General features: G+C 40.1%; 2 protein-coding genes across 11 annotated transcripts in view; one reads left to right on the plus strand and one right to left on the minus strand.

The window, feature by feature from the left end:
• lgr4 (leucine rich repeat containing G protein-coupled receptor 4) overlaps nucleotides 1-13,668 on the plus strand; it is a 31,509-nt gene extending 17,841 nt beyond the window's left edge. The window contains exons 4-18 of one of the 2 annotated variants that reach the window (XM_011489840.3): nucleotides 210-281; nucleotides 3,392-3,607; nucleotides 5,997-6,068; nucleotides 7,134-7,202; nucleotides 7,345-7,416; nucleotides 7,584-7,655; nucleotides 7,749-7,817; nucleotides 7,910-7,981; nucleotides 8,397-8,462; nucleotides 8,599-8,670; nucleotides 8,745-8,816; nucleotides 8,911-9,036; nucleotides 9,631-9,728; nucleotides 9,895-9,948; nucleotides 10,062-13,668. In XM_011489840.3, the coding sequence (XP_011488142.1) occupies nucleotides 210-281; nucleotides 3,392-3,607; nucleotides 5,997-6,068; nucleotides 7,134-7,202; nucleotides 7,345-7,416; nucleotides 7,584-7,655; nucleotides 7,749-7,817; nucleotides 7,910-7,981; nucleotides 8,397-8,462; nucleotides 8,599-8,670; nucleotides 8,745-8,816; nucleotides 8,911-9,036; nucleotides 9,631-9,728; nucleotides 9,895-9,948; nucleotides 10,062-11,461 (2,602 nt within the window). In that variant the 3' untranslated portion in view covers nucleotides 11,462-13,668. The remainder of the gene's footprint in view (nucleotides 1-209; nucleotides 282-3,391; nucleotides 3,608-5,996; nucleotides 6,069-7,133; nucleotides 7,203-7,344; nucleotides 7,417-7,583; nucleotides 7,656-7,748; nucleotides 7,818-7,909; nucleotides 7,982-8,396; nucleotides 8,463-8,598; nucleotides 8,671-8,744; nucleotides 8,817-8,910; nucleotides 9,037-9,630; nucleotides 9,729-9,894; nucleotides 9,949-10,061) is intronic. The other variant, XM_011489843.3, reaches the window with a different exon arrangement.
• Nucleotides 13,669-17,633: 3,965 nt separating this feature from the next.
• The window catches only part of mybpc3 (myosin binding protein C, cardiac), a 28,017-nt gene continuing 20,020 nt past the window's right edge, over nucleotides 17,634-25,630 (minus strand). For all 9 annotated transcript variants that reach the window (XM_020713466.2, XM_011489832.3, XM_011489798.3 and 6 more), the window contains 9 exons: nucleotides 23,652-23,786; nucleotides 23,269-23,436; nucleotides 22,909-22,997; nucleotides 21,692-21,887; nucleotides 21,479-21,618; nucleotides 18,876-19,035; nucleotides 18,660-18,796; nucleotides 18,384-18,570; nucleotides 17,634-17,945 (listed from right to left, as the gene is read on the minus strand). In XM_020713466.2, the coding sequence (XP_020569125.1) occupies nucleotides 17,905-17,945; nucleotides 18,384-18,570; nucleotides 18,660-18,796; nucleotides 18,876-19,035; nucleotides 21,479-21,618; nucleotides 21,692-21,887; nucleotides 22,909-22,997; nucleotides 23,269-23,436; nucleotides 23,652-23,786 (1,253 nt within the window). In that variant the 3' untranslated portion in view covers nucleotides 17,634-17,904. The remainder of the gene's footprint in view (nucleotides 17,946-18,383; nucleotides 18,571-18,659; nucleotides 18,797-18,875; nucleotides 19,036-21,478; nucleotides 21,619-21,691; nucleotides 21,888-22,908; nucleotides 22,998-23,268; nucleotides 23,437-23,651; nucleotides 23,787-25,630) is intronic.

Genomic DNA, 25,630 nt, shown 5'->3' on the forward strand with positions numbered 1-25,630 from the left:
AATTCCAAAAACAATACACACGTTACAATCCAAATCTTTCACTCATAGCTCTACAGCTAGTAATACAAGTTCTGGAATAAGTTTGAATTTACACCTGCACTTGAATACAACAACAAAATTACACTGAGTGCATTTTTACACAGAGGATCCCATTCACCGTATTAAAATGTAAATGTTTGAACATGTTGGATGTCTGCTTTTCTTTTCAGGATGCTTCAGAACAACCAGCTTAAAAGTGTCCCCAGTGCAGCTCTAAAGAACCTCCAGTCTCTCCAGTCTCTGTAAGTTATCAATAAGAACACACACACTCAGCAGGATATTAACATCCAAAAACTTGATATTGTTTGTGACAACCCCACAAAGCCCCTCCTATACATGCAGGTACAATGTAACAGCATGGTGTTGCTATAGAGCAGTTTATCTTCTAATGCAGTGTTTTTCAACCAGTGTGCCGCGGCATACTAGTGTGCCGTGGGAGATGGTCAAGTGCGCCGTGGGAAATTGCCCTCATTCACTGATCTAAAAACATTTTCCATCTTCAGGAAATCAGCTCTTTGTTCATCCAAACAGGCCCTGATAAAACACTGAGTAGTTAGGAATATAAAAGATCTTAAAATTAATTTTTCTTTGTGTTTATTTAATTCTATTAAAGACATTTTGACAAGAATGCAGGTACCGCGATTTAGCTGCAGCTATAACTGTGTAAGGAAAAGTCCCGCCCCTTTAACTGTCTCCGCCAATCATTCTTGAAGGCTTAATCACATGTCATCAGTCTGACCAATCAGAAGTGGTTAAAGTCTTCACTTCCTTGTTCTGATTCTGCTGATAAAGTCGCTCAGTTCTAACAAAAATACTAGCTAAAGCTCGTCTTTAGCTGTTGGTTCATCTCTTAGAAAAAAACAGCCGCAACTTCCTGCTTTTTCTGCCACAATTATCACAAAAATCCACGTGAGATTGCGGGGGGGGGGGCTGCCGAACAATGCAGACCAAGAATTACTGCTTTCTTTTTTTTTTGGATGCTGGTGTGCCGCAGGATTTTTGTCAGGGTTAAAGTGTGCCGTGGCTCAAAAAAGGTTGAAAAACACTGTTCTAATGTATATAAAGTTTAGAATTATTTCTTAAAACTGTACGGCTGGATAGCTCCAATATTGCTTCCTATTGTTGTTGCACAGGTACAGTTAGCTTGGGGTTGTAAGGGGCTATAAGCTAGCAGGAGAGTGTAAACAAAGGGATGATGGGATATCACTGGAGGCTTACGTCTGTGTCAACAGTCCCAACAACTTAGGTGAATTTTTGATGAACTCCAACTGCTCTGTACAAACTTTGTCCTAGAAGACGACACAGGTTTTTTGATTTGGCCTACAAAGGGTATACTCATAAGTAAAAGACCACTGGGAACACTTTTACAACAGACCAAAACAATGAATGGGAATACATATTTCCCACTCAGATGAATGTAAATGTGTGTCTGTAGACAGCAACTGTTAGATTGAGGTTCTGATGGAGATGTGCTCTGAAAATGCACTAAATATCTATCTGAAACAGATTTCAATTCATTTACTTTAGCTGGGAAATGAGGTTATGCTCGGTCTATTTGGCATTGGATGAGATTTTTGTGCTTTTGCTTTGCTGGTATGTCCAAAGATCCATTTTGCCAACAGTAACATACTCATAGGTCTTGCAGTTTGAAAGATATTCCTGCACATGTTCAAAATCTTTCAATCATGGACTCTGTTGACTCTGGAAATTGCTGACCTTTCGACTGAAAAGTTCAAGTCGTCGCAAAACTGATGGTTATGTAAATATGAATGAGTTTAGTTTGACGTTTATCTTGCTTCCAAATTAGTATAATGAAAGCACCATCTGATGTCAGCTGCAAACTCTGGATCTATCAAATCTCAGCCTAGCGGCGCCCCAAGTATTAGCGTGGCTGCGCTGTCTGTGTGTTTCAAAAACGCATTCAAACTCAGTGTTCCACTTTGTTAAACCTCATAGTTATTTAGGTGTGTGCAGCTGTTGCTGAAAATATGCCGGATTTATCTGGATGGGCTTTTCTGTAAATGTAATGCTTTCCTGTCATTAGGAGGAGTTTAAACATGAGTGGGAACTCTAAAAACTTTAAATATTTTTGATACTGACACAGTCTGGAGGCGGTGCATTAAGTCTAGCAAAAGAGTTGGTTTTGGCTTTAAGTTTTTCATCAGATCTTAAACTTTTTTTTTCCCACGAGCCCCTGCAGTTCTTCTCAACAGAGTTGGCATTTTCCCTTTTTTTTTTTTTTGGCCACTTTAAGGACTCTATTTGATAGAATAAATGATGGCTACTAAACTACCTCCTTCTCCCTACCTGTCAAAAGCTGACATTTTTAACAAAATGACCTTTTGTCCTGACTAAAGCTAAAATACCACAATCTACTAATTAATTCATACATTTTGGTTTGGCCTAAAGACCACAATTGCCAAAAAGAGTACACAGAGATCAGTTTTTACTAAGTGATTACCAAAATTGACAGTTTTTTGTTTCATCTTCCAGAACATCTGAGGGTCATTGTTCGCTGGCATGAAAACATTTGAATTTTCCTCACTATGTTTTTTAGCAACAGCTTTGAGGAGAAGAAATTCAGCAGAACAGATCTGATGACCTCCACCTTAGGGATGCTTTAGCCTCGTCGTTGTTTGATATTTCTGTCTAAGCTACCTGTTCAGAGGCTTATTACATGCGGTTAACCGCATTGTTGATTTAGTGGAATCATAACATACCTAACCAGTTTAACGTGTGGCTTCATATGAAAAAATGATTAATGTTTTCTAGGAAGCCACAGTGCTGCTTTAAAAAAAAAGTTGTTTTTCTTTTGATCTCTTTCTACAGCATGAACACTACGCCATCCGCATTCGTGTTAATTCCTCTATTCCTGTTTTTTTCACTTCATATGGACTTAGGAGGAATGGATACAGCTGGAGAAATGTGCCTTTTTTGTCCTTTCTTTTGAACCTAATCTAACTTAAGTTATTTCTCTATGGAGGTCTTACAGTGTGCAGACAAAGTTCTTTGGCAGAAGGAAGGGCTTTGTTTGTATTAAGTCTTTAGGAGGTGGATGTCAATCACGGCTGTTTTGCTCTCAGGCCAGACACTTGAGGAATTTAGAGGGAGGGTGACATGCACAGCAGAGGAGGATAGCAGGAGAAACCTGCACTATAGGGGAGAAAGAAACTATTAATAAAGGTGGTTAGATAAAGAACACATTAATGATATTAATATCATCATTTACCAGTACTGGTGAACATTAGGAACACAAAAAGGCACATATATAATCTAATGTAAAGGTTTTGAGTAGGAGACAGTCATGTTGATTTTAAGGCCTTTGTCTTCTTTTACCATTTTTGTTTCATAGCCGCCTGGATGCAAACCACATCACCACAGTTCCAGATGAAAGTTTCCAAGGCCTCCAGCAACTACGCCACCTCTGGCTGGACGACAACCACCTGACCCAGGTCCCTGTTGGCTCTCTGACACACCAGGCAAACCTTCAGGCTCTGACGCTGGCTCTGAACCGAATCACCTACATACCAGCAAACGCCTTTGCAAACCTCACCAGTCTAGTTGTTCTGTAAGTCATTGTAAGCTTTTATCCTGCGTGTGGTTACAAATGTTCATTCACGCCTCGGCTTTCAGTGTTTAACATGAATTTGTCTTGTACTGTCAATAAGTGAAGCCTGTGCACACTAAGCGTAGTGTAAACAGTGTTGCAATCACCAAACCATTAGGTCCATTTTATTGTTAGGTATTAAAATTACACATTTTTCGATGTCTTCATCCGTTTCTTTGCTTTAAAATAATCCTATCCTTGTGCAACGTGGATATTTAATGGAAAAAAAAGTCGTCGTTTGGCATATTTTAAGCCTTGCTTATAGGGTTGTGCCGATGGACGATACCATCGTCCATCGTGATGGGTGAGTGACATCCCGATGGAGAGATACCATCGTGATGCCACGCCCCCGCCACGCTGCGAGTCGACACCATAAGCCGCAGTTACATGTGAAAATATCTTGACCGGATCAATGGTCGGATTAGAATCCAACAGTGTACATGGTTCCAGAAAAATGTTTTCAGAATATAAAAAACATTCACATGGCTCACACTTTCGGTCGGAATAAATCATTCGCACATGCGCAGTAGGGTTTGAAAAACCGGAACCGGATATCAGTTCCCCCGAGCGGCTATTTTTTTTCTCAAACTTTATTGAATGTGACAATTCAATACAAAACAATGTTGCCGAGCGGCTTTAAACATTGATATGTCAGCTCGGTAATATACAAGACAATCTTCTAAACGTGCTTTTAATAATGTTACGATTATTATGAAACGCCTGATCGCTCATCGTTTTATTTTTAATCCGTGTGGTCAGTGCTTTTTCTGTTGAAAAGCGGAGCCGGAAAGAAGCCAGAATTAGCAGTATGCTAACAGCATTAGCTTGGGTAGTGCTGCAATCTGCATCTTGGCTGCATGTAAACATGCGGGAATAACATCAGCCTTTATTTAGTCGGGACACGACTCGAAACACAAATCCACGTGATTGTTTGAACGATTTTTAAGGATTGAGCGGCCTTTCTGCTTTTGAAGCTTACACCGCCCCAAAGCGCTGTGTGTGTGCTCACGATCCTCTGCTCAGACACACACTTTTAGACCCGGTTCTGAGTTCGGAAGCCCGTTCCCCTAGAGCTGCGGAACGGATCGCAGTTTTAAATCTCACACATACCGCTCATGTAACAAAGCACCCCCCTCCACTCAAACACAAAGCTGTAAGTCCGCGCTCCGCCGGTCCACTTGACTAGTTAAATGCGGGAGCGGACCACTTCTTTTCTATTTTGTTTGTTACTTTTTTTGTTAAAGTCACTTCCCTCAGTTTATACTGGATAATCGCGGATGAGTCATTAGTTGGGTAATAAAATAAAGTAATAAAGTAAAATAACAAATAGCAATTATATAAGACCGAAATATTAAAAATAGCCCCCCCCCACGACGATATCATCGTCCATCCCGATGGTTGACAGCAAACATCGTCAACGGCCAATTTAAGGGACATCGCCCAACCCTACTTGCTTAGATATCTGAAGCATACAAACTATATTTTATGCAGTTATAAAAAGGTTGGAACATCCAGCTTTTTCATGTTTTTTTTGTAGATATGAGTTACACAAACTCGTACTGCAGTGGGAACCAAACATCTTATTTAAAGTGAGAAAACCCCCCAGATAGGTGAACATTTTAGCTTGAATAAATTGCTGTAAATAAATCTTAATTTGTTTTTTTTTTTAGGTTTTTGAGCAGTTGGTATAACAGAAATGTTGGGTTTGTGCTCCCTGGTGTTACTTTATGTTGTTTTAAGGAACTGCAAATCAGCCTCCAAGTCTAAACATCCTGCAGGATTTATTTTTGCTGCAGCTTTTAAATAAAATTTTATGGTCAATACCTTTTCTTTTGTAAATCTTGATATTTTCCTCTTCATGCCGTTCTGCGTTTTTTTGTGTTTAGCAACGACGAATGTCATGGGGATTTCAATTTTAATGTTAACAGGATTTAAAATAAATGACACCACTTTGCACAGGAATGTAAATCTAGGTGAATGTTGGTTTATCTGTGGAGGGAAATGCGTCCATTTTCATGTCTCCTTAACTCAGACTAGAAGTTTGGGGGATTTTTAGTTTTCTTTGCCCCCTCACAGTTACTGTTATACATGGCCTAAATACACACATGTACGCAGAGAAACATTGCTTCAGGGTTAATATAAACAGGTCAAAATAAACAGGAAGAAAAGAGCCAAATCTAATAGTTAGCTCAAGCGCACAGCAAACACACGCATTGTACAAACACCTCCGTTTGCTTTGGAAAAATATTTGTGCAGAATATTTTAGCAGCTGTAAGACTGGACTGAAATACTGTTTTTTAAATATTTATTTGATCTCATCGTCGTAACTTTTTTTCTTTTCTGCTACTAGGCATCTTCATAACAACAGAATCAGGGAGATTGCAAGTAACTCCTTTGCTGGGCTGGTGAACCTGGAGACTCTGTAAGTCCACAGTGTGCTGCTTCCCCCCACACCCACTTCTGCTCCTATCCTGCAGACATGATTGTGTCCACTTCCTTCTTTAATTGCTGTAGGATAAATAGAGTAAAGTACGTGATGCTTATCAACTCTGCCCTCCCACTGTTCACTTCCTACTGCCACACAGCCATGAAAAAGCCTTTTGGTGACAACTTCAAATTAACAGCAAACAGACAGTAGAAGAAGCCAAATGGAGTCCTATTCTTTTTTTATTTATTTTTTATTAAAACAGTACATAAAAAATGAATACAAGGGTTATTATTTGCAGTTGTTATACAATTTAGGGAGACTTGGGTAATGTATTTTGTGTTTTTTTTCTTATTTTGGACCACAATATAATCCTCATTGTAGTTGTCATGTTTTTGTAAAAAAATTAAGTTCAGCTGTAGTGAAACAATTTTGATCAGATTTAGTTAACCTCAACCAGAATCCTAGAACAAAATTTGGAAAAAGTAAACAGTCAAACAAACTCCTGCTGATCACAAAGAGACTAATGTGGCTTAGAATATGACTTTTACTTTATTTTTTGCAACAGTTCATTATAAGGTAATTATAGCATTTTGTCTTTTTAATGATACTGAATTAAGTGAAAAAATTATTAAAAATGTAAAAAAAAAAATACTGGTACACCTTTAATTAAGAAAAATATATGAATATATTTACAAAGCATATGCAATAAATTAACACCATAAAGAATTTTTGATTATAAAACATTCAAATATAAGACTGAAACAAACTGAAAAACACAAATTTTGTTTTTAAATATTGAAAATGTGAATTTTTATTTTTATTTTTTTGTGCTGAAAAAAACATTTGGCTCCTTTTTTTCGTTCTTTGTTTTTACTCACAGAATTTAAATAGGTACTTTGTTCATTTTTGTTTAAAGAAATGACATAATCTGACAAATATCAAAGATCAGATCCTGCATCTCTCATTGTGGAGGAAGAGCTAATGCATTCATTCAGATTGGTTTATCCAACACTGAAAGAAAACCACATTCACTTCCTGTGTCCGTCTGTGTCTGTCTAGAGATCTTAACTTCAACAACCTGATGGTGTTTCCTAAACCAATAGAAGCCCTGCCCAAACTGAAGGAACTGTGAGTCTAAAGTCATCCATTTTTGTTCCTAGAAAACCATAAACTCATCTTAAAGATGACTAACTCATCATTCCTGCTGTGTGTGTTCCATTCAAATAATGGGAAAAATGTTAATCTTGGGTTCCTAATCTTCTCTCCAAAGAGGCTTTCACAGCAACGGCATTTCTTCCATACCTGAAGGGGCCTTCCATAACAATCCTCTGCTGCGAACCATGTAAGCCCAAACACTGAGTACCTTTCTAAAGCCCAAATGTAGTTTTATTTGCAATGAGGCCAACTCCTGAAACTTTTCCAAGACAAATGTCCAGAAGATGGTGCCATACTCGCTCAGTGAAGTGTTGAGTGTTGAACCCCCACCCTACTGTGTTTTGGTCCTTACAGACACCTTTATGACAACCCTCTGTCTTTTGTGGGCACCACAGCTTTCCAGAATCTATCTGAGCTACACTCCTTGTAAGATGTTACTTTAAAGATTCAATCATTTTCAATCATGTTTTAATATTATTATTTTAATGTTGATTTTGTTTTTCACTGTTTTTGTTTCAGGATTTTGCGTGGAGCCAATAAGATGCGGGATTTCCCCGTCCTTACAGGAACTAAAAACCTTGAGAGTCTGTAAGAAAACTTATTGTCAGATGTTGTGCTTCTTTAATGTTTCTCAGAAGGTATTTTATTTGACTTTCTTTTTTTTGTGGGCGGGGCTTTAGGACCCTATCTGGAACCAAAATATCATCTTTACCCATGGATCTCTGTGAGAACCTCAGGCTGCTGCGAACACTGTGAGAGACTTTTCTGGTTCTAGTGAGGATGTTTGTTAACAAAAGCAGTTCAACACTTCAGCCTATGTTTGTCTGAATGAGGCGATGATGGCATGAACAGAGGAACGTTTGTACATGTTAGTGGGACGTTCTAGCCCCTTTTTTTATTGATCCTAATCTTGTGCATTTTGTTCATCAATTTTGACAGTATTTGAACTCTTGCAGATACATTTTTAGATCAAGCCAAAACAATGAAACATTTTTGCTGGATTTTTGTTCAATGTAAAATGTAACATAAGTGAAGCAAACACTGGCGAGAAGAAAAACAATTCTTCATTTAGGAGGAAGAGCTATAGTTTATCATTTCGTCTGTCTTCATTGGTTTTGAATTGTCCCAGATGTCTTGTTATTGAATCCATTTTTCTTTCTTTATCAGGGACCTGTCCTACAATGAAATAGAGCAGTTACCATCCTTCCAGGGCTGCATCCACATACAAGAGATGTAAGAAAAAGCTGTTTTACAATCATTTCTGACAGGGATCACAAAACACATCTATTCTTTTATGGCAATCATTTGTTCTGACGTAGTACATAATAATAAAAAATATCCCAACTCTGTTTTTCTTTGAAATCTGTAGAAGTTTTCAGCACAATAAAATCCAGCAGATTGACAGAGACACCTTCCAAAGTCTCTCTGCGCTCCATCTGCTGTAAGTCAAACGCTCGGACATTCAACAGTTGTGTGTTGTTGGGCTTGTGAGCTCATTGTGTTGTGATATTACAGAGATCTGAGCAGAAATCAAATCCAAGTCATTCACAGAGATGCTTTCCTCACCCTAACCTCCCTCAACAACCTGTGAGTTCACCTGGAGTTTATATATTTTTTGAAAAGAGCAACATTTTTGTCCTTTTCCACCAAACTCCAAAACTTTTGTCTTTTCTTTTTCCAGAGACCTGAGTATGAACTCTCTGGCTACCATCCCTTCAAGAGGCTTGAGTGCTGTCAGTCAGCTGAAACTGTCTGGGAACCCTCAGATGAAAAACATGCTCACTGCAAAAGATCTGCCAAAACTCATGTGAGGAAGAACTTGTACATTTTTTACCAAGTTAAAGCAGTTGATTTTAGGCACGTGGATCTGAAATTACCCAACTCTTCATCTGCGCCATCTACTGAAGCGTGAAGCGAGGTGATGCACGATTGAATGTAGATGGAGCAAAAGTCCATGAAGGTGAAACGAGAAAGTTAGAGGAGTAGGTGCATCAGATGAAACAATAAAAACGAATAAAAGGTAGCTTGACGGTTACCATTGTAAAAGATTAAATTTGTAGTTCTATATTTTTAAAAGAGCTAGTGCAGTTTCAAGTTTGTAATTTAGGACAAAGGAAAAACAGGCTTTTCCAGATCAAACAAAACCTATTCATTCTAGTTTTTTCACACAGTAATGTAATTTACTGTTTATAGAAATGGCATCAAGAAATGTCTCGATCTGCACTCAAAGATTTTAGCTAGCACTGCACAGTTGTAGAAAACAGCATCCCGTTAGTTATTGTAGCTGATGCTCTGGAATTAAAACCAGACACTGTGATTAGTAGGAGCGTTTGCATAGCTGCTGCAGGATCCCAAATGTCAAATCCAAGATGGTCTTTAACTGATGGTTGTTTATCTGCAGGTCCATCTCTGTCCCTTATGCTTACCAGTGCTGTGCGTTTGTTGGGTGTGACTCCTCTTCCAAGGATTCCAGCATGAAGAAATCTGCAGGTGCAATTGGTAAAAGATTTATTCTAGGAATTGAATATATTGCATTATCTATCACTGAACTGGACATTCCAGTTATCTTAGATTTTGTATGAAAAGAAAAGGCTGAAATAGTTTCTACCAACGATCTTTATTAGGACGGTGCATTCAGTGTTTGTTCTTTTTTGTGGTCTTTTAGTTGGAGATGATGGAGAACAGATCTCAATGGTTATGCATTGCTCTCCTTCTCCAGGTAAATTACTTTCTGAAGGTTTGAAATATCAGCCCTGAGGTTCTTCTGAAGGGACAGCCGTTCCTTGTGCAGGGTCATCTTTTTTTTTTTTTAACTACTGTGTCTTTGTTCAGGCGCTCTAAAGCCTTGTGAGCACCTCCTGGGTAACTGGATGATCCGCCTGACAGTCTGGTTCATCTGCCTGGTGTCGCTGGTCTTCAACAGTCTGGTGCTGGTGGTGACCTTCTCTCCTATTCACCAATCAGTTGGTCACTCTCACTATCTGGCCCCGCCTCTGTCCCCAGCCAGACTGTTAATGGGGCTGCTGGCTCTGGCTAACCTACTCACAGGCCTGTATGTTGGCGTGCTGACGGCGCTCGATGCTGCCACGTGGGGATCCTTCGCCGACTTCGGTGTGTGGTGGGAGATGGGCCCTGGCTGCAAGATCACAGGAGCACTGGCCGTTTTCTCGTCAGAGTGGTCCGTCTTATTACTGTCCCTGGCTGCTGTGGAGCGCAGCGTTGCCGTGTGGAAAATTCTTGGAAAAGCCATCATCTCGCCTCGCAGAAACGGCAAAAGCCGTCGAAGATGCTTGGGAGGAGATCGACGCTTTGGCCTGGCCGCGGGGCTGCTGGGGATGCTGGCCGCTGCCGTAGCCTGCCTGCCTCTCCTGGCCACCGCCGAGCAGACCATGTCCCCCCTCTGCCTGCCCTTTGCGGGCGGTGAGAGCGCCACTCTGAGTGTTACAGTCCTTCTGGTGCTGCTCAACGCCCTGGCTTACCTGTTCACGGCTGCCGTGTACACCCAGCTGTACTGCCACCTAGGCAGAGTGGAGCTGGCGGATCCAGGCCAAACCGGCGCCCTCCGCCATGTAGCCTGGCTCATCTTCACCAACTGCATTTTCTTCTGTCCCGTGGCAGCTTTCTCTTTTGCCCCCCTCTTGACTGGTTCCACAGCCGGCGGCCCAGAGATCGCCAAGTCTGTCACCCTTATTTTCTTCCCGCTGCCGGCTTGCCTGAACCCAGTTTTGTACGTTTTCTTTAGCCCCGCTTTCAGAGAGGACTGGCTCAGACTTCGTGGAGGCTTAAGCGGGGAGATGAAGACTGGGGCTGAAAATCACCAAGATGACGGCGGTGGAGACTCTGAACTCACAGATGGAGGTTCCTCCACCCACCTGGGCTTTGACTGTGGCATGTACACACAGATCTGTGGAGAGCCCGTTGTTTGCGAGCAGTGTGAGGCGGCGCTGCGTGTCCGGACCTGCTCTTCCCCCTCGTCCTCCGTCTGCAGACATTTGACGAAGTCTTATAGCTGTCCCACCCTGCTGGCGGGAGCTGCTGCATGCCAGCGCAGCGGGGGGCTTTGGGCGGACAGCAGCACGCCCTCTGCTCAGTCCGAATACGCTGACGAGGGAGACTCATTTGTGTCGGACAGCTCAGACCAGATTCAGGCCTGCGGCAGAGCCTGCTTCTGCCAAAGCAGAGGCCTTCCTCTGGTACACTACTCACACAACATACCTCGAGTCAAAGACTGACAGCTCCTGTGTTCACATGTGAATTTAGATTCACCACAAATCTAAGAAATGTGCCAACAGCCCTTTTTGTTTCATCAAGCACCTATGTTTGTAGATCAGAGTTTTGCAGCCAATCATTCAAAGGGAAACTGACTTTGAAGGTTCCTGATCTGAACTGTTCCACAGAGAATTCTGCAGAGGAAGCTTTTGCCTTTGTGCCTCTTGATTCTGTTCGGCATTGCGATTCTAAATGTGGTGTGCGTTTGTTTTTGTACCTTTTCTGTTTCCTTAAGCTTTGTAAATATGAATCTTGTCGAATTTGAAAGCTTCATCACATCCATGGTTGATTTTTTTTTTTTTTTTTATTACATTTTTTATAAATTTGTAGCAAATGTAATAATCATAATAGATGTTTTTAGTATGAATGTAAACTGTTGTCTTCTCTCAGTGGGACAAATAAGTTAAAATTCAATTGAGGAAAACAAAAAGCCCATGCTTTAAGTTCAGTAAGACTAAGAATGTGATCAAAGTAGCAGAAATCACTGTTTCAGGCCTGACCACGCTCCGTGGTTTGGTTCATACATGTTATTTATTACTTTAGCAGCAGTGGTGCTCGGATGGAGAATCTTTCAGGTGTAGAAAAATGTGGCCTCAGAATGAGAAGGTGTACAGATTGTAACACAAGTTTTCATTCAACAGCGTGCACATACACAGGTTTGGGTTATGGTGTTCTTTTAAATTGGGCTTCTGGTTCTTTTCAGTCTCTGACCTTTCAGTTTTTTATGGTTTCCAAAATGTCTAAATGCCAAATGCACACGTTCTGTTTTTTAGATGTTCGTATTCACATTTGGGAAAAAACAAAGAGGATTAACAAGATTAAAAGCTTGTTGTTTCCCATTCTTTGGTTTTTAAACAGGTTAGAATTAAAAAATGAAAAGTAAATTAAGGATTTTGAAACAAATTTCACACAAAACAATCCAACATTTTTGAAAAGATAAAAAACAAGTGCAGTTCAGTATCCTAGATTAAGACAAAACTAATAAACTACCTTCATCCACCTTTGATTTTAAAGCCCTTCAGGATGTTAACTGACTGAATCAAAAATTCTCTGAGAACAGAGACCAGAAAAATGAAATCCTTTCTCCTTCAGAGCTGGGAACACTCAAGTGTCAGATCATTTAAATATCAGTGAAATGGATTTTGATTTAAAAGAGGAGCTCAAAGTCGTGAATGTAATCCTTCAACCTGTTTCAAATCAGCACACTGATGAACTGTCAAGTGAATTTATTGGGATGTGTAGAGCGAGGCGCGGAAATGGCCCGCTTTAATCCAAAAACAGGTGATCACTACCTTTGTGAATCTATTTTTATCTGTCATCTGTGCCACTGATTTGGATTTCCCTATAGAGAAAAAAGACTTTTTATTTTAGGTGACTCTGATTCTGATTGTATATGAAACTGATGTATTCATTGTGTTATCAGAAGAGGGTTACTGTGAGACGAGGTCAAAAACAGAATTTTCATGGTCGGGGCCGAGCTGAGTAAGCGTAACTGGGACACGGGGCTGATTGACAGCGGGTGTACTGGAGCACGATTGCACACATTTAAGGTGGCCACACCCTCAAAGCATGTATGCACAAGTGCACGTCATGTGAGAGCTCAGGAATTCCGGCAATGCAATGTACTCTGCCACCAGCAAGACGTCTGCAACCTTCACCATGCAATGTTGATTCTCATTTCTTTTCTCAATCATAGTTCTTGCTAAACCAAAAACTCTTCATTTGATCTTGCTTACCTTTCAGTTGATTGTATTTGTTTGTAAAAGGAGCATATGTTTGTAGAAAAAAGGAAACAGGTAATCAAAATGGGATTCTGACTAAGAAAGCTACCTCCTCCTCTGTAGTTGCTGCCTGCTCGTAAAAAATCTGTTGTCATGTGTCCGTTTGCCTCGGCTTCATGTTCAGTTTTTGCTGTTTCGTGCTAACTGTGGGAGGAATCTATCTACTCTAAACTGTGATTTCTTTTTTTTTTCCTTCACTAAACCGTAACATTAGGTTTTCCTTCATTTTTCAGAGATATAAAGTTGCAAAACATATGAAATATTTCACCTAATTACAGTTCATATTGAATCTTACATGTTGTTCTTTTCATGTTGGATCTCGTGTTGCATTTTGTTTAAACCTAGAAAATCTGTTTTTTATGCTAATGAATAAAGTTTTTAAAAAGTGAGGTTTTTTTTTATTTGAACAATTTCCACAATATTAAGTTGCAACATTATAACAGCCCAGCTTATTTGTCGAAAGTAAATAAATCAGTGCTGTTACTGAGCTCAAAAGGAAAATGTATTTTTAAAACTAGAAGGAGCTGCATTTCCAGAAGAAAATGCAGGGTTGAATGCTGTACTGCTGAATGAAAGCTGAATTAGCTGAAGAAATGGCTGAACTGTACTGGAAGAACCATGAAAAGTTAAAGGTGCAAAAGTCCTAGCAGGAATAAGCTGAAAAAGTTGAACATTGTAATAGTAGAATGGCTGAAATAGGTCAAAATTTGTAGGACTTAAGCATGAAAGCTGAAATTGTTGAAAAAATGGCTGAATTGTTGAAAATTTGAAGATGTTGCTAAAATGGCTAAAAGTACTAGCATTGGAATCAGCATCATCAACTGACTCCAAAAAACACGTTGTTTGAGAGTATTATATTGGTAAAAGCTACATGTTCTAAGTTGATAGAAAATCCAGTCTTTTCAAAATGGCAGCTTTTCTATTGATTTTATCTCCATAGCAACCATTTTATGTTTGGGTCGCCTGGAGATGAGGAACAAATCAACGTCGGTTTCAGATGAATCGGAAAAAGTAAACTTTTGGACGTCCTTAGCAACGAACTTTGTTTGCTAACCACGCCCACATTCCTTATATGTCCAGATCCAGTGAATTTCAATATGTTCAGTTCCAGCCATGGATGAAGTTTATTGCAATATTTTCTTCAGATTTTGTCAAAAAATGCCCACCAAACAGTAGGTAGTGTTGCCATCCCATAATAATTTCAAAACGTATGTTGAAGTCCAAAGCCTTGTGAGCATTTCAATGTTTGAACGGTGCCTCTAGCTGAAAGCATGTTAAAGTTATAATGCTTGAAAGCAACAAAGGTTTTCAAGGATTCTCCATGTATTTAAATGAAGCAAAAATCTTGGAAAATCCTGGAAAATCTTGGAATATCTTGAAAAGTTCAAAGATTTGAAAGACTAAAAGTCGTAGCTGAATGGAATAAGCTGAAAGGGTTGAACATTGTAATAGTAGAATGGTAAAAATAGGTGAAAGTTTGAAGAAGTTTAAAATTGCCTCACATTTTGGCACAAAATGGCCGCCAAACTGTAGGTGGTGTTGCCATCCCATAATAATTTTGAGCCTTATGTTGAAGTCCAAAGCCTTGTGAATATTTCAATATTTGAACGGTGTCTCTAGCCAAAAGAATGTTAAAGTTACAATTGTTTAAAAAAGCAAAGGTGTGGTCAATGGAGCAAAATAATTGGAAAATCCGGGAATATCCGGGAATATCTGGAAAAGTCCAAGGATTTGAAGAACAAAATGTCATAGCTAGAATAAGATGAAAGAGCTGAACATTTCCATAGTCGAACGGTTAAAATAGGTGAAAAATTGTAGAAGGAGTTTAACTGTGAACTTCTGCACGAAAAATTCTCCATGTATTTCAATGGAGCAAAAATTCCCGGAAAACCGGGAATATCTTAAAAAGTAAAAGGATTTGAAAAACCAAAAGTCATAGCACAAATAAGCAGAAAGAGCTGAACATTTTAAAAGTTGAATGGTTACAATCGGTTAAAAATTGTAGAAGGAGTTAAGCGGCGAAAAACGGCGGAAGATAGGCGTAAAGAATAATAAATAAAGAGAAACAGGAAAACAAAGGGTTGAATGCTTTACAGCATTCAACCAAATAAAGAGAAACAGGAAAACAAAGGGTTGAATGCTTTACAGCATTCAACCAATTATAAGTTTGGTGATGTTTTTCTCCAAAATGGTTTAAAATTATAGAAACTCAAGAAAGCAGGATTGAACATTACAATGTGTTATATTACAAAACAAAATGGCAAATTAAGCTTTTAAAAGCCTTTTTTTTTAGGCTCAGTCGTTTGGCCGCTAGGGACACCCGGTGGTTGAATAGACCCAATAACAATCCTGTAACATTGGGAGTTGGGTCAACTAGACCCACTATACAGTCCTCTGAACCTTTGTTCTTCATTGATTTGTGATCTTCACTGGTGTTCATGGATTACATGAAATCTTTCCACCTTTATGCACCTTTGTCATGGTAGGGAGAACATGTCAATGGAAGGGTGGGGTCATCTAAGACAGCACAAGGGTTAAAATGAATTTTGAATTCTAAAAGAACAAACCCCATGAACATTTTAGACATTAAAAAAATCTAAACTCTCTTATCTACAGTTTAAAAACTATTTAGAAAAATGTAAAAGTAGCTCACAAAACATGACATGCAAATCGTTGGTTTGGATAATTTCAAAAAACATTTTACGTTTGGCAATAAATATGAAAGGGCAAAATTGATGCGCAGAAAACTGTAAAGAATAAAGAATTTGATGAATCATCAATGGCAATATTGTTGTTGAAGGCCTAATGATTTGTGATTGAAGTGTTTATAAATCTATCTGTCCAGCTGGTTGGCTGCAACTTCCACAAATACCTGTCCTGAGATCTATTTACTGCCAATGGAGTAAGTTTCCATTTCTGTTATATTACTATTTGACAGAACTCTGAGGAGCTCTGGTCTGGACTGTAGACTTAAGAGGCTTTTCATTCTGCATTAAGCATTTCAAAAATGAACCATATTAAGAAAATGTTTTATTTTGTCAGTCACTTGGGGAAGTAGAATGTAATTACTTTTTAGCCATACTAAACATGATAATACTGTTTGTTCCCCTCTGGTGAACCATAGAGATTAGACGCTCAGTGAAGTCCTTCTCCAGCCGTCGCAATTCACAAAACGCTCAGCTGAGTCAAAATTAGTTGCCGTTCCAAAATGTTCTGTTTTTTTGTGGGTTCTGAGAGCCTCAAAGCTGTTGTGGATGCTTTTATTTTTAAGCTGCTACCATTGCTTGTGTCTGATAACTGGACTGAGTGACTCCTCCCCCCATGGGTTCCAAATAGGAAGTACCCACCCACTCCAAGACGCCAAAATCCCAAAGACGTCTACTGATTGTTACTTTTTTTCTTACCTTGTTCTTGCTAATCCTATTATTTCTGTAGTGTTAAGTTATTCAAGTTATGATCTGGCAGATCAGATGCTTCAATAGAAGTATGTGATGGCTACTGGCCCCACATCAAATGTTCAAAATGTTGATGTCTGTTTCGCAAAAAGATGACAACTGAATTGACTTCATTTTATTGCAAGTAAGTCCTTTTCTATGGATGATGTCACACCTGCTCAGTCCAGTTCTCATATACAGTCAATGGCTGCTAGTCAGAAATGAGGACTTAGGTCTCACGTGCAGAGATCTGACCTGAGACTCATTCTCAAGTGCTTGAGATGTGAGGTGTATAACTTCTGAATCAATGTTCATTTGTTTGTCCTGGTTTTTTATCTGCAGAACGTTGGCGTCACATTCTAAAAGTAAAGGTTTTCTAACAAAGCTTTTGCATCAGGAATGCAGAAACACCAACTGCCTGTTATTGTGTCTCTAGTTGTTTTAAGTAGTTCAACGAGAACTTGTAATAAGAGTTTCATTTCAACCAAGGGTTTTGAGACTTGAGTTTTGAATGTTACTTGAACCTAAATGCAAAGACTTCAGACTAGGACGTTTAAAAAGAGACTTGTGAGCCTCTCTTGCTCCCTGATCTTCTTTAGAACAGCGAGACACGGGAAGCCTGAGTGCGACTACATCAAAGACATGACACGAGTAATCCTTCAGGAGCTTTGGCAGCAGAAAAACGCCAGCATGTGTTTCACGGCGCTGACACGTCCTCAGTGTCCCTTTTCTGCGCTGCACATATTAGGACCATGCCTCACACTTCTGACATAAGTGAGAATCTGAGTAAGGAAACCAACCTCTTAGCAGCTACTCATCTTTCCTTTGGAAGCAGCCAGTTGTGAGTTTGAAACGGCTCATCTGATCACAGCATTTATGCCACGCACCTTTACTGAAAGGGAAGACAATCAACCCATTTCCTTGTTTTCAATGCACTCTTTATACACACCAAACAAGCTGATTGACAAGTGTTAGCCAACTATCTAAAACCACAATTTAGTTCCCATCTTTTTCTTTTTTTTTTTCCCCAACACGTATGATTCTAAAACTTAAAAGTTTGAAATCTCCATCGTCCAGGCTTCTGTACATCAGCTATCGTTTATGAAGCTATATTTGTCGAAATCTGGTGATGTGGAACCATCAACAAATCAGAGACAAGTCCGTCTTCTCTTCATCTATGGGACAAGAGCCTTAATTGTTGGCATCTTTCTTTTCCTCCTTGGATATTTGAGCTGCAAACCAAAAGAAGAGAATAAACCTATGTCAACAAGTTAAGAGATACGAACAACTGCACAATCAGGCTAAGCCAACAGCTGTTTGACTATTAGATGATTATTTACTAAGTTAAAAAGAGAAAAAACACAAGTGAAGAAAAAATTATCTAAAAATTATAATAAATGTAATAAATATGATTTTCTCTGCTAATAACTTGCTGTATTTTAACTTCAGAGCAGCATGATGTGTTAATGAAAACAAAATCCAGTTACTACAAAAAAAAGGTCTAACTCAGATTAAAAATGTTACAAAACTTTAGCTAAATATTTCCTTTTTCATGTCACTGAAGTGGCGGAGAAAGATTCGGTATGAGACGTACAGTAAAGCAGAGGATGTGAGGTTCTTGTTAAAACAAGAATGTGTGTCGTTAAAAGCATCCTTGTCAGAATACTTACGTCGAACTTCCAGTTTGCATTCCACTACGTCCTCCCCGCAGTCATTGACGGCCTTGCACGTGTACACTCCTCCATCAAACGGACAGGGCTTTCGGATCTCCAGCGTCAGGACCCCCTGCTTGCTCAGCATGCGGTACTTGGCTTCGTTTGAAATGTCCATTTTGTTTTTGTACCAAGTCACCTTGGGCTAACAAAGCGGGAGGACACGTCTTGAGTTAAAGGGAGGTTTGAGAAAGCTGGTAGCTCAGTGTTGTTGGGGTGATTGCTCCCCCTCACCTTTGGTATTCCTCTCACCGCACAGCTGAGCGTGGTACTGTATCCCGCTATGACAGAACGGTTCACCAGAGGATGTGTAAACTTTGGCGGCTCTGAGAAGTCATGCTCCTTATAGTTTGGAGCCTTGTAAAGGATACCTGAAGGGTCAAACAGACGTGTTTTATTTTTGATCGAAATCATTCTGATTTTCCTTCAGCTTTCAGTGTGTACACCCACCTGTTTTCTGGATGTACACGCTGTCCTTTGTGGTGCACGGTTCTGGACTCAAGCCCACCAGGTTGATGGAGAAAACCCTGAAGATGTACTCGTTTCCCATGATGAGGTCAGACACAACGCAGTGTGTCCTCCTGTAGTGTTCGTGCACCGTGTACCACTCCTTCACAAGAATCACAAGGAGAACTTTAGAGACTCATTCTGTGGAGCTGGAACTGCTCGATGTGTGCAGTTGAGCTGAGCGGCGTCCTGGGGGAATCCTTTGACATCCGTGCTGAAGCTGTTCCGGAAACTAAAGCAACTGGAGAGGGGTGCAGTTTGCTAGGCAACCACTAGGTGGCCTTAAACACAATCAAGTCATACAGCATTCATTTTAATGTTAAATGGTTTATTTTAAAACAGAATTAAAAACTTTTGGAGTGGGTAAATCTGTTTTAGGAAAATATTTAGGAGACCTGTGCAGGTGAAAATTAGTTTTTCACAACTTTGTATGGTGTTTTAAAACTGCACTGACTGATAGGGGTTTTTAATTGGCATGTGTTGTGGTTTTTGTCCCTCGTTTTCTTAAAGCCTAACATTTGGAGACATCATTAAACTAAAACCTGACAGCAAAGACTTAAAACTGTTCACTAAACAGCTCAGCCTTCAGCAGTTTGTCGTGTCAACATTTCTGACATCCATCTTCTTTTTTTGAGGATCCAGAAATAAACGACCTGATCCAGATGATCAGCAAGCAGCAGGTAGGACATTTGAAAAACCTTGTGGACAGTGGCACCTAGAGGCCAACAATTTGGCCCCTCCCACCAATTTTTACTCAAAATGAGAGGCATAAACGAAGGTTGTTATACGAAGGTTCCTGTGGCGCTACGTCCACACCGCCCCCTGCAAGACTTGGTCAAACAACTGCTTTCAATGAAAAGTCTATGTATACGCGCATAAGTGTGCATTTTCAAAACGCTCTGGTTCTGTTGTAGCTACGCAAGTTTCAATGACCGTTTTCAGGCTCCACGTACAAAACATGCAACTATTGATTGCTCGCCGAAAGTTAAACCATATCAGACTTGGACAAATCAGGGATTTAGATTTGGTTTTGACCGTATGGATGGTGCCCCCTTTAGTTCATGGAAGTGTCAACCAGCTGAAATTTGATTATGAAGGAGAAATTCATTATTGCGGTTAGTGTCCCGCTGGAAATATACAACACCAAGTGTTTCATCTATCGGAATAGAGCAGTGAAAGAAAAATCCTAGAGCAAGACTTGTGAGATTTGCACTGCTTGGACATTTTGCACCAAACCTCTTCCAACAATAGGTAAACAGTAGAAAAAGAGGAAGATTCCCCTCCCTGCTTGTCCAGTGTGAACACTGTCGGCTAAATGTGCGTTCAAGAAGCCACATTTAGCTCATTCTTGGATGCGTGTCACATGCCTGGTGTGAACGCAGCTTGAGACTTTCATTCAGAAATGAATGTCTTGTTTCAAATTTTTTCTTAAATCAGTGACATAGAAATAATGCTTGATTCTTGTTCAAATGTGGCAAAAGTAGAAACATTATTTCATGATGCTGCTTTTATAAAAGCAGCAGTGTAACTTGTTTATTGTTTTGGAGCAGAAATGAAACAGGATAGGGGCAGAATTATTGCACATTTGCCCCCTTAGTAGTGCTATCTCTCATATTAAGCACACACACACACACACACACACACACACACACACACACACACACACACACACACACACACACCAGTATCAGTAACACAATAATCAACATTTCAAAGCTCACTCTGTAAGCGAGCCAAATCAAATTGATCTAATAAAGACTCCAGTGTAACATGAACCACCACCATCCAAGCTAGGTGGGAAACTTTGGCTCTGCGTCACCGCACAGACAACCCGGTCCAGGTCAAGGCTAGTGGGATAAGATTAGGACATTCCTAGGCGACATTGTTCCTGGCAGGTCGAGGTGGAGGAAGGTGTCAGTTGAAGTTCTTGCCAAAGGCTCATAATGCTTCTCTGCGGAGTAGACTGTGTGCTCGGCGTGGGCTAATTACAGAATGCATGTCACAAGCGGGGGCCGGGCTATTCCCCACTGTTCCCCATGCTTGATGAGCACTGATCCTGCTAGATTGTCCGCGAGTGGGGACACAAACGAGGCCAGATGGAAAGAAATGTAAACTAATACTAATGATTCTAAAGCGCATCTAGGTCATGGAGGACTCGCTGTAGCTGCCACCACACTGCTTCACAGTGCAGTTTTCCAATTCTTTCCATGGTGCTTATTACACATTAGAGATGAGGGCAGTTAAGAGATTTCTAGGGTTTTTCCCAAAGGATCTTCATGCATAATTATATTTATACTTAAATTGATGACAACATTTGAAGGACTGTGTGTTTAAGTCTTATTTCTGCCAACTGAAGCCTGAGAAATTAAATTATCTTCTGCTCTTTACGTCTTACTAACAATAAAATCAGGTTTTAGGAGTATACCCTCCGATTATTGGGTTAAACTATTACTTTTCTGTCTAACTGCAGTCAGCATTGAACATTTTTGCTGTCCTAAATTCAATTTAGCAGTATTCACAGACATTAGGATCCAGCTGAGTCTTACCATGGTTTTCTTGTCAGCTTTCTGGATGTTGTAGCCACTTATTTCACAGTTACCGTTGTCCTTTGGTGGTTTCCACTCGAGCGCCACATTGAAACCCCAGGTATCCACAATCTTCAGGGCCTCAGGAGGACCTGGGAGATCTACAGAAAGAAAATATCCTTTAGATATGTGTGCACTGTTGCAGTCGAGCCTGCATGCACGCAATCCTCCTACCAACAATCTGCAGCGTGACTCTAGCCGTATCTTCCACATTCTCAATCTCCACCTTCAGATCGTACTGCCCTGAGTGGATTCTCTCTGTCTTACGGATGAAGAGGATGGTGTCAAATTCACTGTTCCTCACATTAGCAAATGAGGGACTGAGAGGCTCCCCATCTTTAGTCCAAGAAACCTTTGGCCTGGGCTTCCCCTGTGTATCAAGGACATCAGAGTTACAAAAGAATCATGTTTAATGGTGTCTAATAAGAAAATCCTTTGATATTTTGACAAAATAAGTGGCAATAAAGACTGAGACAAAAATCTGTTGCTGTTGTTTTTAACATGTTCTTGTGGCGTTTTTCTGATGATGGCGGACATGTATGCAGAAAATTCAGCTTAAAATTGCATTTATGAATTTTTTTTAAATTAAAAACAGTCATGAATCAACAACAGATGAAAAACTAGGTTTTGAAAAAAAAAGAGCTTATTTATGGGGGGCGAATATAAAGTGCCATGTACAGTACAGACAAAAAGTTTGGACACACCTTCCCATTCATTTGAATGAGAAGGTGTGTCTGAACTTTTGGTCTGTACTGTACGGCTTTGTTTTCCTCGTCCGACCTCCGGGATTTATCTCATTTAGGAGATTTATCTCATTTTGGTTGTAAGCTAGCTCAAACAGAGTGTAAACAGAGAGCTCTCAGCAACAGGAAGGGGAAGGGTGGGTGGGGTTGCTCTGCAGCAACGTTTCCATCCACAGTTTAGAGGTGAATTGAACTATTGCCGCTCTGCAGAAAGAATTTCATAGAAAACAATACCATTTTTTTTTTCCAATTTGGGCTAAAAACGGCATAATTATATTTAAAAGAACACTGGGAGCATTTTTAAAATAGATCAAAAGAGGATCAGAGTGGGACTTTAAGCTTCCAATGGATGTTGGGTTGGATAATCCGTTAACTACACTGTAAAGACAGATTTTAGCTGATGCACAAAAACGTTATTTTCTCTGACAAAAATTAAAAACATTTAAAATAAAATATTAAAATAGTTTTTTTTTGTCATTTTTGCATTCAAAGAAAACCAAACAGCAACCTAATGCTAACGTTTACTTTTTAATTGTTTTTTTCACTTACAGCAAAGTGTTGTGAAATGTGGGTTTTAAATGGTGATCCCCATCAGCATTTTTCATTGCAATGATGTTTTAAATAACTTAGAACTGAAGTCCACAAAACCTGAAATGGGATCATGATGTTGACCACGTCGCCAACTTTTTTGATGATAGTCTGCCGAAGAGTTCTTGGGAGCCAAATTTTAGGGCGCTCTGAGAAAGAGGAAGAAGAAGAAGCATTTTTATCATCAAAAAAGGAACTTTGTGGTTACATGAGGAGTAATGTTAGCCTGCCATGACAGAGGAGGGAAGTTCCAGACTTTTCCAGGAACCAAATGACCGGAGCTGACGACTTAAACGGGATTTTCGTGACATCAGACCAGTGCTACAGCCGACTGTCATCATCTCTGCAGTCAAGCTGCAGGTCAGACCTCCAGGAGAACTGGTAGCTTTTTTAAGTATCACACAATCTTTGGATACTTACGCATAATCTCTCTGATGGTGACTGGTTGAGCCAAAGTGGCTGGAGCGCTGGGTCCTGCCATGTTGAAAGCTCGCACCCGGAACTGCAGTTTGTCTCCGGTGTTCAGGTCTCTGATAGTCGCTGATGTCCTTTCAGTCAGACCCTGGAAGGCTGGTATCCATTCATCAGCTGCCACCAGAAACACACCAATGCTTCTGAGAGTGTCATATACGTTTGTAACAACAGAAACTCAGCAAAAACTTGCAAGTGAAACATTGGTTTATAATCATTCCATCATGCAAGCAGTCCATAAAAGCTGCACTGTATATAAGTCAGTCTTTATAATGAAGTGATCTTTGTTTTACTAATCAAAATGCATGCATGAATCTGGTTGTAACACTCACTGCCCTCCTTGCGGTACTCAATCCCATAACCCTGGAGCTCAGCAGCGCCAATCCTCTCAGGAGCCCGCCATTTCAGAGAGATGGAAGAGTCGCTGATGTCCTCGACACACAGCCCAATAGGTTCACTTGTGGGGGCTATGATCAGAGCAGACGACAGAGTTTTAGTTTGCATAATCAGTAACAAAATCAAAGTTTTAAATAAATGAAAAGAAAAGAAAAAACTTGATGAGCCTCCATGGGATGCCTATGATTTCAAGCACGAAAAAAAAAAAATTCTAAACTATTGATACCCTCGAGTACTGTAGCTGTACATTGTTTCAGTGCAGCAGCAGGATTATCTGAAGTTTAGGCAAAAACATTTCCTTCATATGTGCAGTAATATGAATTATTAAAGGAAGAAGCACCACATAGTTAGACTTAGACCTTCAATCTGCTACTCCTGGGCTGGTTTTCACATCGTTTGGTGTTTCATAGAGCTGTTTAATCATAGCTTCTTAGGGGGACTGTGACAATCAGTTTGTTTGATTAATTTTTCTAGAGCAGATATTGGGCTGTTTTCCTTGTGTTTTAGTTCTTGTTTTGTTCAAATTTCTCAGGTTTATTTTAATTCTGCCTCTTATTGGATTCTTGTAAACCTGTTTTTTTTTACCTGCTTGGAAGACCATGTAAACTCACAAACAGACTTTTCTTCTTCTAACATCCATTTCTGTTGAAGCCAGCACAGCATCGTCCTTCATACTGAAAAAGATGAGTTATACGGCACACCTGGACTTCGCTGCTGGGTTAAAGTCACAGTGCCTGCTGTGCTTTCTGCCCCGAAAGAAGAATAATGCCACAACTTCAGTGCACATTAAAGGTTTTGATGCATTAGTTACTTCCCACGCGATCATTTGCTCCATTGGCGCCAAAAACAAACCAGTCTGAAACAGCATGGTTTTAATGCAACATAAAAAAAATTTAAATCACTGAAGAAGAAATTAACAGCCGATTAAAAATATCTAAACGATGGTTTAGTTAGAACTAAACTAGAAAGACGAGCAATAAGAAAGTAACAAATGTGTGGAAAGACAGAAGCATTTTTATGATGGATGCCACATGTTTTTATCCAATAAAAGAGCTGTCTGCTGGGTTCTAAAGGGTGTTAAAAAAATAAAAAGAAACGATACAAATGGAAGGAATTTTTGAAGGGATTCATTCCTAAATTGATTCTATTTACTTGATCGTTTGTTGAGAAGTTTATTTGAAATTTGGGTCGAGGGAAACCAAACTCACTGTTGCAGGGATTATAGATGCAGAACACAAATGTAGTTTACATCTGTTAGTAAATTCAGGATCAATTATCAGCATCAATCCTCTCAAACACACAGAACCCGGAGCCTGAAAGATCCACAGAAACCCTCCAACTAACAGCGGAAGATACTAAATGCCTACTGTGAACAGGCTGCAGCTCTGGCCCAGCATCAGCTTCCACAGGTGTTTCTTCTGTCGGGGATGCATCTCCACTCTCTGCAGGAGGAGGAGCACCCCCTTGTGCATCCTCAGCTGGAGTTCCCTCCTCTGCACCGGAGCAAACTTCTACAGAAGGAGCTGCTAACAGGCCACTACGGGTTTTAGGAGGCGGATGTGTTCCCGCTTCGACTTCGCAGACCTCTGACTCTGGACGTTCTCCTGCTCTGTCCTCTGGCTGCCGTTCTTCCGAAGACTTTTTATCTGCTATCTTTGGGAGCTTAGGCTTTGTCATCCTTTCTCAGAGTGGGACGGCCCTGCTGGAAGTTGAAGCTGCCAGTCGTTTCTCTCATGTCTTTTAGCTCACTCTGTCATCCTGCATCCTCTCCTCACACCCAGAGACTTTCCTTCCCCATCCTCTTTTGTAGAAACAATGCAGCAGCCCCCACAGTAGTAATAAACAACTCTGTGTTTAGCAGCTTCCTAAGACAGAGTCCTGGTCTCCCATGCCATTATTTATAGAGCGAGATACC

Source organism: Oryzias latipes, chromosome 3, assembly GCF_002234675.1.
Source record: "Oryzias latipes chromosome 3, ASM223467v1".
NCBI classification, from domain to species: domain Eukaryota; kingdom Metazoa; phylum Chordata; class Actinopteri; order Beloniformes; family Adrianichthyidae; genus Oryzias; species Oryzias latipes.